Here is a 12,963-nt window from a genome sequence, read left to right as displayed (position 1 = left end):
TCAAAGGTTTTTATAGCCGATGGCACATCTCTCGAAGTAAAAGGAATAGGATATTTTGAAAATCTTCAAAAATCCAAAAGATTTTTTATCCCAGAAGTTAGATATATCCCTAAACTTAATTTGAATCTCTTATCTGTCTCGCAAATATCTGATTATGGATGTAATATCTCCTTTTCTTCTCATGGTTGTTGGGTACAGGATCGTCAGTCAGGGAAGCTGATTGGGGAAGGCCATAGAGAAGGAGGACTTTATTACATGGACTTTTTGGAATTACCCAAGAATGCATTTTGTTATAATATTTAGAAATTAGAATTGGATTTATGGCACAAAAGGCTTGGCCATCCTCATATGTCTAAAATTCAATATTTTCCAAGTTTGGAAAAATTTTGTAATTCTGAAATTTTTTCTTGTAAAGACTGCATTCTTGGCAAAATGAAAAGGTTACCATTTCTTAGTAGAACTTTTATTTCCTCACGACCACTTGAGTTAATACATTCAGATGTTTGGGGCCCCACACCAGTTATTTCCAAAGGTGGTTATACATATTATGTCATTTTTGTTGATGACTTTTCTAGACATACTTGGATTTATTTTCTTAAACATAAATCTGATGTCTTTGCGAACTTCCAAATATTTCATAAAATGGTTAAAAATAAGTTTCAAAATGATATTTCTGTTTTTCGCACTGATTCAGGGGGAGAATTTATGTCCAACGAATTCAAAGACTATCTCAATTTACATGGTATTACACATCAAAGATCATGTCCACACACTCCACAACAGAATGGCCTAGCCGAACGCAAACATCGGCACATTATGGAAACTACTAGGACATTGCTAATTGCAAATCAAGTTTCAAAAAGTTTTTGGGCTGAAGCGGTCCTAACTGCCACCTACCTCATTAATAGGATGCCATCTTCCTCATTAAAGAATACAACTCCAATAGAAAAGCTTGTTAATTTAACTTCAGATTATTCTAGATTAAGAGTCTTTGGATGCAAATGTTTTGTTTTCACCAACAGAAATGACAAACTCTCTTCTCGTGCAATCCCATGTGCCTTTTTAGGATATGCTGATAATAAAAAAGGCTACAAGTGTTTCGATTTTCAAAATGATAAATTATATGTGTCAAGAAATGTATCTTTTTTGGAAAAAGAAAGCTTCTTTGAATTTGAAAAATCCAAGGATGTCACTGAATACTCGTTTTTAATTGATCCAACTTCAAAATCCAATGAATGTGATGTTGGATGTGACCTTGACAATGATCAAAGTCCTATTGTTGTTGAACATGATGATAATGAAGAGCAAATCCATAGGGATGTTAGTCTACAATATTCAAGACGTAGAGAACAAAATCTTCCATATACAACAACAACAAACAACAACAACTACGCCTTCATCCCAAAACAATTGGGGTCAGCGATATGAACCAAAAAAGAAATTCATTTTGGGTCTTCCACATGAATCCTTTTCCTCCAATCATTTCTATCCAACGTCATGTCCTCGGTGAGGTTCAAAGCATTCATATCCTTTCCTATCATCTCCATCCAAGTCTTCCTAGGCCTACCCCGACCTCTTTTAACTAATATATTTTCCCATTTCTCCAACCTTCTAACTGGAGCATCATTAGGCCTTCGCCGAATATGTCCAAACCACCGTAAACGATTCTCTCGCATCTTATTTTCAATGGGTGCAACACCTACCTTCTTACGTATCTCTTCGTTCCGAATCTTATCTTTTATTGTATTTCCACACATCCATCTAAGCATCCGCATCTCAGCTACACTCATTTTTTGAATATGATGTCTCTTGGCAGCCCAACATTCCGTACCATATAGTAAAGCGGGTCTAATAGTCGTCCTATAAAACTTTCCCTTCAACCGCAATGGCATTCTACGATCGCACAGCACTCCAGTAGCACTTTTCCATTTCATCCACCCAACCTTTATCCTATGATTTACATCTCCATCAATTTCTCCATACTTTTGAATGATGGATCCCAAATATTTGAAATAATCATTCACCGGTATATCTTGCTCACCAAGCTTCACTACACTCCCATCACTACTTCGTTGCTTACTAAACCGACATTCCATATATTCAGTCTTACTCTTACTCAACTTAAAACCTCTAGCTTCCAATGTCTGTCTCCATAATTCTAACTTAGCATTAACCCCAGCTCTAGACTCATCAATCAAAACAATATCATCAGCAAACAACATACACCACGGTACATTTTCTTGAATTGATCTCGTAATAGGAAAGGTCTTAAAGCAGATCCTTGATGTAACCCAACCGTTATCGAAAAATTGGTTGTCACCCCTCCACAAGTGCGGACATTGGTTACTACTCCTTCATACATATCTTTAATTATACTAATGTACTTTAGGGAAACACCTTTCTTCATCATTGTCCACCAGAGAACGTCCCTAGGTACTCTATCGTATGCCTTCTCTAAATCAATAAAAACCATATGCAAATCTTTGTTCCTCTCTCTATATCTTTCAATAAGTTGTCTAAGAAGATGTATAGCTTCCATAGTTGATCTTCCAGGCATAAAACCAAATTGATTCTCCGATACCATGACAACCTTCCTCAACCTAGACTCAATCACCCTCTCCCAAAGTTTCATAGTATGACTCATGAGTTTTATACCACGATAGTTTGTGCAATCTTGTATATCACCCTTATTCTTATATAAAGGCACCAAAGTACTCTTCCTCCACTCATTAGGCATCTTATTTGTTCGCCAAATCAAGTTAAAAAGATTTGTCAACCATTCTAAACCTTTCTCTCCCAAGCATTTCCAAGCCTCGATAGGTATACCATCTGGGCCAACTGCCCTTCTTGATTTCATTTTCTTCAAAGCCTCTGCAATTTCTTTCTTTTGAATCTTGCGCATGAAGTCACGATTTATCTCATGAAAAGGAATGGAGAAGTCTCCAAGATCTTGAGCATGACTATCATTAAATAGCTTATCAAAATAATCTTTCCATCTCTCCTTAATTTCCTCATCTTTGACTAAAACCCTTTGCGTTTCATCTTTAATACATCTAACCATACCCAAATCCTTCGATTTCCTATCTCTCATCGTTGCAAGCCTATAAATATCCTTCTCGCCTTCTTTGGTATCCAACTTGTCATAAACCTCCTTATATACCTTAGCCCTCGCGTTTCGAACAACTTTTTTAGCTTCCTTCTTTGCTATCATATACTTCTCCAAATTCTCATTATCACGACTCTTACTTAGATTTCTATAACACTCTCTTTTAACCTTAATAGCTAATTTGACATCCTCGTTCCACCATGATGTATCCTTACCTAGTGGTGCACCGCCTTTAGACTCACCCAATACCTCCTTAGCTACTTTTCTCATACCACCCGCTATCTTATTCCACATTGATTCTGAATCCTCCTCGAGACACCAATCAACTTCCTTAACTACCTGCTCTACAAACATTCCTTGTTTAGCTCCTTTCAGTGCCCACCACTTAATTCTAGGATCTATCCTATGTCTATCCCTTTTGCGGCATTGTCTAATTCTAAGATCTAAAATTAAGACTCTATGTTGTGTAGCTACACTTTCTCCTGGTATAACCTTACAATCGATGCAACAACCCCTATCTCTCTTTCTAAGTAGGAAAAAATCTATCTGACTCGTATTGACCCCACTTTTAAATGTTACTAGGTGAGACTCCCTCTTCCTAAACCAAGTGTTTGCTAAGATCATATCATAGGACAAACAAAAATCTAAAATCCTTTCTCCACTTTCATTTCTTTCTCCTATACCATAGCCTCCATGGATATTCTCAAATCCATCCCTACTAATGCCTACATGTCCATTAAGGTCACCGCCGATGAAAAGCTTTTCTCCATAAGATGTCTCTTGTACTACTCCATCTAAATCTTCCCAAAATTGATGCTTAATGGAATCATCTAAACCTACTTGAGGTGCATAAACACTAATAATATTAATAATATCCGTACCTAATACTAATTTAATAAGTAAAATTCTATCACCCTTCCTACAGACCTCAACTACATTATCTATAAACTGACGACTCATAACAATCCCTACTCCATTCCTATTCCTATTTATTCCTGTATACCAAATCTTATATCCCCAAGGTTCTATCACTTTAGCTTTCTCACCTACCCATTTGGTCTCTTGAAGACATAAAATATCAATCTTTCTCCTACACATAACATCTACTAACTCTACCAACTTACCAGTTAAAGACCCTATGTTCCAAGTGGCTAACCTAATTTTATGGTCTTAGACTAACTTCTTTACCCCCACCCGTCCAACAAAGTGAGGGAACCCTTGCCTATTTGACACCACACCCGGGCGCCGGTGTGACGCGTCGCTTCTGGGCGACGACCTAGCAACCTTTGCACATTTATCACTGCCTCCGGGCCTAGAGAGTACAGCGCGTTGCTCAGTAGGGAACGCCCCAACGAAATTCTCATATTGGTTCATTTTCATAGGATATGACAAAGTTTTTATGCTGGCTGTCACAGGCCTACCGCAACCCTCCTCCTTTATCCGGGCTTGGGACCGACAGTGTATAACTACACAGGCCTACCGCAAAATCTTCCATATGCATTACAAAAATACTCTGAAGTCTCACCTATAAGAACGTCTAGAATCTCTAAACCTCCAGAAAAATTTGTGTCTTATGAATCTTTTTCACCTACATATAAGGCCCGTTTAGTAGCAAAAGGATATGCCCAAGGGTATGACATCGATTATGAAGAAACATTTGCTCCTGTGGCCCGTATGACCACTGTTAGAACTTTAATAGCCTTGGCCTCCATTAGAACATGGCCTATCTTTCAATTAGATGTCAAAAATGCTTTCCTGAATGGGAATCTCGTTGAAGAAGTATACATGGAAGCCCCACCTGGTATTAGTATCCCTAAGGGTAAAGCTCTTCGTCTAGAAAAAGCTCTTTATGCTCTTAAACATGCTCCAAAAGCCTGGTATGACCGATTTAGTCATGTTATGCTTGATATTGGTTTTCAACCTTGTTTAACTAACACTGCTTTGTTTGTTAAGAAATCTTATGCAGGCATCATTATTCTTCTTCTCTATGTGGACGATATGATCATCACCGGAGGCGACAAACAGGGAGTTGCAAATATCAAATCTCTTCTTAAAACTCACTTTGAAATGACTGACTTAGGTTTATTAAGATATTTTTTAGGCATTGAAGTTGCTTATTCCCCTCGGGGGTATTTGATATCTCGATCTAAATTTGCTCTTGATATCGTTTCCAGGTCTGGAATTACAGATGATAAGAAAGTAGACACTCCAGAAGTTGTCAATGTAAAAATGAAAATTGATGATGAAGAACTTCTTGATGATCCTACTCCTTATAGACAGCTTGTTGGAGCTCTTTCTTATCTTTCCATTACTAGGCCAGATATAACTCATGCGGTTCATACAGTCAGTCAGTTTCAGCATGCTCCCACCTCCGTGCACATGGGACTTAAAATCCTCTCTTTCATGAGAACTCTTCTTGTCTGCTTCATCTTCATTAAATTTAATTGCATATACTGATGCTGACTGGGGAGGTGATCCCAATAATAGACACTCAACTACTGGTTTTTGTGTGTTCCTAGGTGAAACCTTAATTTCGTGGAGGTGCAAGAAGCAGCAGAAAGTCTCTCTTTCCTCCACCGAAGCTGAATACAGAGCCATGGCAACCACCACTATGGAGGTTGTTTGGCTCAGACGATTGCTAGCGGATATGGGAGCTAAAGCAACGCAAGCTTCAAAGATGTGCTGTGACAACAAAAGTGCGATCTACATTGCAAGCAACCGGACATTCCATGAGCGCACTAAAACATTGAGATGGACTGTCACTATGTCAGAGAGAAATACTTACATGGAACCATTGATCTGCCATATGTTACATCAGAATATCAATTAGCAGACTTCTTCACCAAGCCTCTCGCTGCTCTTAGATTTCACTTCCTCTTAGACAAACTTTCGCTCATTGTACCGTAAGTTTGAGGGAGAGTGTTAAAATGTAAACTGTAATATATATATATTATTTAATATTATTATATTTTCTTTTTCTATTTTTCTTTATTTTCTTTTTAGCATCTAGTTCAATAGAAACTAGATATTTGATCCAATCAAGTTCGTGTTGGAACTTGACTGTGCAAATAGCTGTTGGACTGTAGTCCAACAGCTATAATAAATGCTGTTGGACTATAGTCCAACAGCTATAATAATAAATGTTGTTGGACTGTAGTCCAACAGCTATATTAAGAGACGTTGGAATCCAACGTCTCTTTTGGAGAGCTCAAAATGAGCTCTCCTCTCTCTCCCACTTTTTTGTATATATAGGGGTGAACCCCTTCAATGTAAATTACCATGCTTCTTAAGCATTTTGTTCATGAATAAAGTATTATTTATTTTTCAAGTGTTCTTCCCTTTATACCCTTTCAAGGGTCATGCTTGTAGTGTCTCCAATAGACACTTGTTTGTGAGTTATTTGTGCATTTGTTGAAGACCACCATTTCATTACATATCTTTGTGTACTACCTTATGTTTCTAATGCTTTTTTAGTTTCATATTATTGTAATCTATATTTATTAACATTCTTCTTAGTTTTTTATGTTCTTTGTAGATATTCTTAACTTTTTCACATGCTGCAGAGGAGTTTGATGCTTGCATCTTGTCCTCAATAAGTAATGGCTACTGTACATTATTTTTCTGTTTATGTTGGTGCTCTATGTAAATAACATGTTTATAATTTCAAATTGTCAGCATATGTGGTCTTGTTTACAAAGATTATATTGTTTTTTTCGTTGGATTTAATAGTTCAAAGACTGGTTGCTTTAATCTTGATAGTCATGTGTGTATATGTGTAAGTGTGTACGCACACATGCTAAATTTTTATATCATTGTGATGCTTGTAATGTTGGTATTTGCTGCACATTCTGTTCCATCCTAGACTATTAAGAAGCTAAGAGTTCCTAACTTATTGTCCTTTCAGCTGATATTTTTATTTTTATTTTTTATTTTTCTTTCATTTCCCTCAGCTCCTGTAAAGTTGTCTACTATTTTTGTGAAGTCAGTAGTGTGGAAGTGATCGTTTATATACTGAGATGAGGTTTATGGTTTCTACATGTTTTAAAGTTTGCTATACAAGAATATTGATGAAATGGGTCCTGATGTTGTCAAGCAGGATATTGCAGTTTCCTTCTAGAGTTGCTTTCGATACAGCTGTAAGATTGGTAGTTAGAAAAGGTCGACTGTACCGGCTTGACAAGGTAAATGCCTTCAAATTTGATGCTTTATGTTTGCTTATATAGTCACTGCATGTGATCAGTGGCTTTTTTTTTCTTTTTTGTGTTTGAATAGGTAGATCGGGGCCAATGGGACCTTTTAAAATGCTATGATGGAAAATTTGTAAGTGAAAATTGTAGTGAGTTCTTCTTATGTCACAGCATATTTTTGTTATCTCAACGTGTTTTTTGTCATTTATGTTTTTAATTTCCTCATGTGGTAGCTTATATTCATTGCTCAGAAGAAGTTTCCTATCTTCTGTATTCGTTTACTTTACTGGTCGAATGTTTATCATGGAAGTTTGACTTCATGTGGTTGGATAATAATTACGTAGTTGACATTGGAGGGTAAAACAAAGCATTGAACAAATGAAACTGATAAAAATGGCAGCATGATGGAAACCAAAATCAATGCTAGTACTCTAACAACCCTCTCCTGCGCCCATAATTAACTTATATGCTCTTTTATATGGTGTCATTTCAGAGATGCATTTAACACCCTTTGGTTTCAATATCGATCATGATTGCTGGACAGGCGAAATATGAGGTCTTTCTAAAACAAATGGGCAATTGAATCAGTTAGACCCCTCCAGGCTGGCTAAATTACATACTAGGAATGACTCTGTACATGGTCTAGCAGAAATATGCCTATTTTTATGCAGAAATAGAATTTATTTGTTTAAAAAGGCACATCTTTTATAATTTGATATTTCAGGAATGCAAGTTTTATAGGGGCCACCTTTTTACGCTTTTCATGAAACTGGATTTTTTCGTCTAACCTATTCTTGCAACTTATCTGGAGATTTTTTCTCTCTTTGCTCAACATTCTTCCATCTGTCCTCCATAAAGAATGATACCCTTAAACAATTCTTCCCATTCAACATTCTGCTTCTTCTTTATATCTCATCTCCTGTCCCACTCTTGGTAATCCCTTACTTTCCAGCCATCATATAATTTTCCACTAGTTCCTCTTTTTTCTGTTCTTTTAAAATTATAAATTTGGGAATTCCATACTTGGATTTCATCATTCTCATACTTGATTTTCATCATTCTCTTATAGTTTAGTGACACAGTGATTTCCTCAATGTTATCAAATTTGATGTTCCTTTTCTCAAATTTTGCACATTGTGCCACTACCTTGTGGGTGGAGTATGTTGTTGACTTTGTTGGAGACTGTGGTGCCAGAATAAATTCTTAAATTAAATTCTTTTAGGATAATTTCTTTCGCTCTTGTTATTGCTGTGCTTCTACATTGCTGAATCTGCAAATTCACTTACCTTCTTTTATATAAAAGGTTTCAGTCTCCTAGTGTGGTCTTGAGGAAAAAAGGCTGAAGACTTCATGTAGTCCTTGGTTTCATTATGTCCTATGACTTCTATGCCAATCACTGCACATGATTATGAGCAATTTGTTCTCTGTGTGTTCCCTCAAATTCCTCCACCATCTCTATGAAGTCTGGAAGGCTATCCAGAGTTACTGAAAGCTTCATAGATAGGTGGGAAGCGTGCTTCTCAGAAACTCGCTTCGAAAGTGGAAAACTCCTCGCTTTCGAAACTTGATGGGAATCTCGATTCTCCCACACTTCTCCTATGCTTCTCACACATTTTTTTCTTGCTTCCCTACATGCTTCGTAGCGCTTATGTCACACTTCTTTTCATATTTTCTGTGTTTCCTTTCACACTTCCCACCCACTTCCCATGTTCTCTCTCTAACTTGACAATCATAATTTCTAGATTTTGAGAAGAATTTAATTCTTACACTACAAAATCATGAAATTTAAGAATTATCATTTTTATTGAAAGGCGTGAAGTTACCTTTGTGAGCCTCCATGTGACCTTGGTATTGATACCATTTGGCCTCTCTGCTGGTTGGTCCCTTAGTCCATGCTCTTGGCTGTTTCTATGCATGTTCCCCTTCATTGCTCTCACAAACTTCCTTTTAGCTGCACATCCTTGCAGTTTTTCTTTTTAGTGCAATTTCATCACAAATTCTTTCTGCAATCCAAAAGGTTCTTGATGCACATGTTATCCCTTTTAGTTCCATCTTAATGTTCTTAGTGTAGTTTCTTTTTTGGTCCGCATTCGTAGTCTGTTTGTTGGTTCCTTTAAATGCATAGGGTTTCAGGAGCTGGTTAGTTTGTAAGTGGGAGATTTTAATAATGAACTGTTAATGAACCAGTTAGATTTAGGTTTTCTGAGGTTCTGGCATAAAGAAAGAAGACAAGCGAAAAGTTTGGGCTGAACTCTCATGATTCCCAATATGGGAAAATCATGCTTCATTGTGACTATTTATATTCACTTTACACTAAATACATCTTTACTAAAACACCCTTATTAACACAAAATACAAGAAGACTAATATAAGGTATTTTAGGAACACAATTTAATTCTTACACTGCAGATCATGAAATTTAAGAATTATCTTTTTTATTGAAAGACGTGAAGTTACCTTTGTGAGCCTCCATGTGACCTTGGTATTGACACCATTTGGCCTCTCTGCCGGTTGGTCCCTTAGTCCATGTTCTTGGCTGTTTCTATGCATGTTCCCCTTCATTGCTAGCACAAACTTCCTTTTAGCTGCACATCCTTGCCGTTTTTCTTTTTAGTGCAATTTCATCACAAATTCTTTCTTCAATCCAAAAGGTCCTTGGTGCATATGTTATCCCTTTTAGTTCCATCTTAATGTTCTTAGTGTAGTTTCTTTTTTGGTGCACATTCTTAGTTTGTTTGTTGGTTCCTTTAGATGCATAGGGTTTTAGGAGCGGGTTAGTTTGTAAAGGGGAGATTTGAAAAATGAACTGTTAATATACCTGTTAGACAGAGAAAGAAGACAAGAGAAAAGTTTGGGCTGAACTCTCACGATTCTCAATATGGGAAAATCGTGCCTCACTGTGGCTATTTATATTCACTTTACACTATACATCTTTACTAAAATACCCTTATTAATACAAAATACAAGAAGACTAATAAAAGGTATTTTAGGAACATAATATATAATAAAATACAATAGAGAACTAGAAGACGTGAACAATAACATCGTGAACAGTGACGTGAGCTATGTCACATGGGTGCGGGTGCGGGGATGCGGCACTTCCAAAAAACCCGAGTGCGGGGGTGTGACAGGGGCAAAAATGTAAAAAAAAAATTATATACATATATATATAATTTTGAAGTTTTAACAATTTAACATTTAACAATTAACATTGTCATAATATCATTCATCATGCATGCAGTATATCAACCTAAATATCAAATTATCAATCAAATAAGTAAAGTAATTACATAAATCAACTTAAATATCAATCAAATAAGTAAAGCATAAAATAACTAAATTACATATCAAAGTATATCCTGATGAAGTAATGGATGTTAATAATATTCTTCTTCATCATCAAATGCATAATTAGAAGGAATACTGGGCTCAGCTAAATCCATGTTTGTTATGTTGAAATCATGTTCTCCCTCGAAGTCACACTCTTTTGGGTTTACATCCCAAAATTTGGATGTTCCTTGTCTGCGTTACAAACCCAATTTGAAAATGTTAAATACAATACAAGTATATTTAAATGAAAATTAAGAAATAATCAAATAACTAAGAGAGCAAATTAGTACCTCTATTCATCATTGGTTCGCGAAAGTAATCGAAGATTTGAATGAACATATACTAAATCCTTTGCACGCTTGCTGGTGAGTTTGTTTCTCTTCATGTTGTGGATTTGAGAATATGTGCTCCAATTTCTTTCACAACAAGATGAACTAGCAGGCTGCGATAGCAATCTTAATGCAAGACGTTGAAGAAGAGGTGTTTCTGATCCAAATGTTGACCACCATGTGATAGGATCTATATTATCTTCTTCTCTCTCGAATATTGCCGGTCCATATAATCTCGAAGATGAAAATTTTTCAAACTCTTGTGTGACTTGATGTAGAAGATATGCTTCTGGAAAAAGTCTTGTCATACATATATTTCTATGTCTTGATAGCTCTTGGTCTAAATTTGGAGGGACACGACCAATACCACCAGCCCACCACTTATTTGCATAATATTTTGGATTAAGAGAATGTGTCATGCAATGTAAAGGATTGTTGCTCTTATCCCATCTTCTGACTAAAATTGAATGAATATTATTAAAAAAATCTGAATCATTCAATGCAAGATTTTTTTCTTCATGCTTGAAAACTATAACTTGTATTTTTTCAATCATATTATCCCACATTTCATAAACTCTGTGAAGCATGAACTCATCCTTATCAACTTCTCTTAACATTTCCCAAATAGGTTGCGTAAATTGAAGGAAGTATACCACTCTGTCCCAAAACTCATCATCAAGAATGAATTTTTTAATTTCTTGAGCCTTGATATCATCATGAGTACGATGGAATGTCCAATTTTCATCAGTCACCATGTTAATCAAAGCATTCTTCACTCTTTTAATCCTCTATACCATCACAATGATGAACGCAAAACGTGTTTCAGCGACCTTCAACAATTTCAAATCAGAATGCCTATTAAATATAGCATTAGCACGATGGTGGTTAACAACAAAATTCTTAATGTTTTTGACAATTCTTTCTAAATCTTCAATTCATGAACATAAAGCATATGCTTGTAAATTTTCTTCTTCTTTGGGGTTGCAGATGCTCTTTAGGGCCAAATTTAATCTGTGCGCTACACAGGGAGTCCAAAAAATATGAGGGTACTCACTCTCCAAACTCAACGCTGCACTTTTACAAACTGGAGCGTTGTCTGTAATGATTTGTACCACTTTCTGATCACCCACTTCTTTTATGACTTCTATAAACAATCCCTTCAAATACTCTGCATTTTCAGATGCATCAACTGCTTTCAAGAATGTTGGGCCACTAAGCGAACAAACAATGAAATTGATCAGTGGACGCCTTTGAATATCTGTCCATCTATCAGACACAATAGAAACTCCATTTTGCTCCCATTAATATTTTTTAATCTCCAGCAACCTTTCCACATTTTCCCTCTCTTCTGCAAGAAGTATTGTTCATATTTTTTCTGAACTTGGAGGCACATAGCCACTCAAATTACAATTTGCCAAGGATGTTACTAAATCTTTCCAATAAGGATTTCTAGCCGCATTAAATGGGAGTGAACCAGAATAAAAATACCTCCCAACTTTTCTATCCAATTCTTCTCTTCCATATGTATTGAATGTTGCTTGTATGGTTCTTCTACCTCCTACATTGACTTTTTTTTTTCAGTATCTTCTTGGTGGCTTGTAAATGGCACACTAACTGCAGAAGAATCGGCCATTGCCTTTCTCTTCTCATATTCTTCTTGTATTTTCTTGTATTGTCTTCGCATTGCCTCATCAACTTTTCTGCAAGCTGAAATGCCATGTCCTGGTATCTTCAACAAATGAGCCTTCACTCTTGTGTAAGACACAACAAAATCTCTTTCGCAGAGCTTGCATCGAAATCTCTTGTTTTCACCACCTCCTTCTCCAGTTTTTGCAAGTTTATCTACATGTACCCATAGTGGCCCCACATCATCAATCCCACTACAACTATCAGCAAAACTAGCAGCAGAACTCACATGTTGGGATGAGGATGACGTAAGTCCTTTCCCTTTATCCGTCATTTTTATCCTAAAAACACATAAAAAAAATCCATTCAAATTTTCAAATCAATT

At 36.3% G+C, this 12,963-nt stretch overlaps 1 protein-coding gene across 1 annotated transcript in view; it reads left to right on the top strand.

The window, feature by feature from the left end:
* The window catches only part of LOC149817612 (Ribosomal protein S24e family protein), a 39,414-nt gene that overhangs the window by 8,618 nt on the left and 17,833 nt on the right, over window positions 1–12,963 (top strand). Inside the window, exons 3-4 of the mRNA XM_089985855.1 lie at window positions 7,203–7,287; window positions 7,379–7,426. Of these exons, the coding sequence (XP_089841981.1) occupies window positions 7,203–7,287; window positions 7,379–7,426 (133 nt within the window). The remainder of the gene's footprint in view (window positions 1–7,202; window positions 7,288–7,378; window positions 7,427–12,963) is intronic.

The sequence above is a fragment of the Nuphar pumila genome, chromosome 13 (assembly GCF_984573655.1).
Source record: "Nuphar pumila chromosome 13, dmNupPumi1.hap1.1, whole genome shotgun sequence".
Classification (NCBI taxonomy): Eukaryota; Viridiplantae; Streptophyta; class Magnoliopsida; order Nymphaeales; family Nymphaeaceae; genus Nuphar; species Nuphar pumila.
This window is presented reverse-complemented; position numbering and strand designations above follow the sequence as displayed.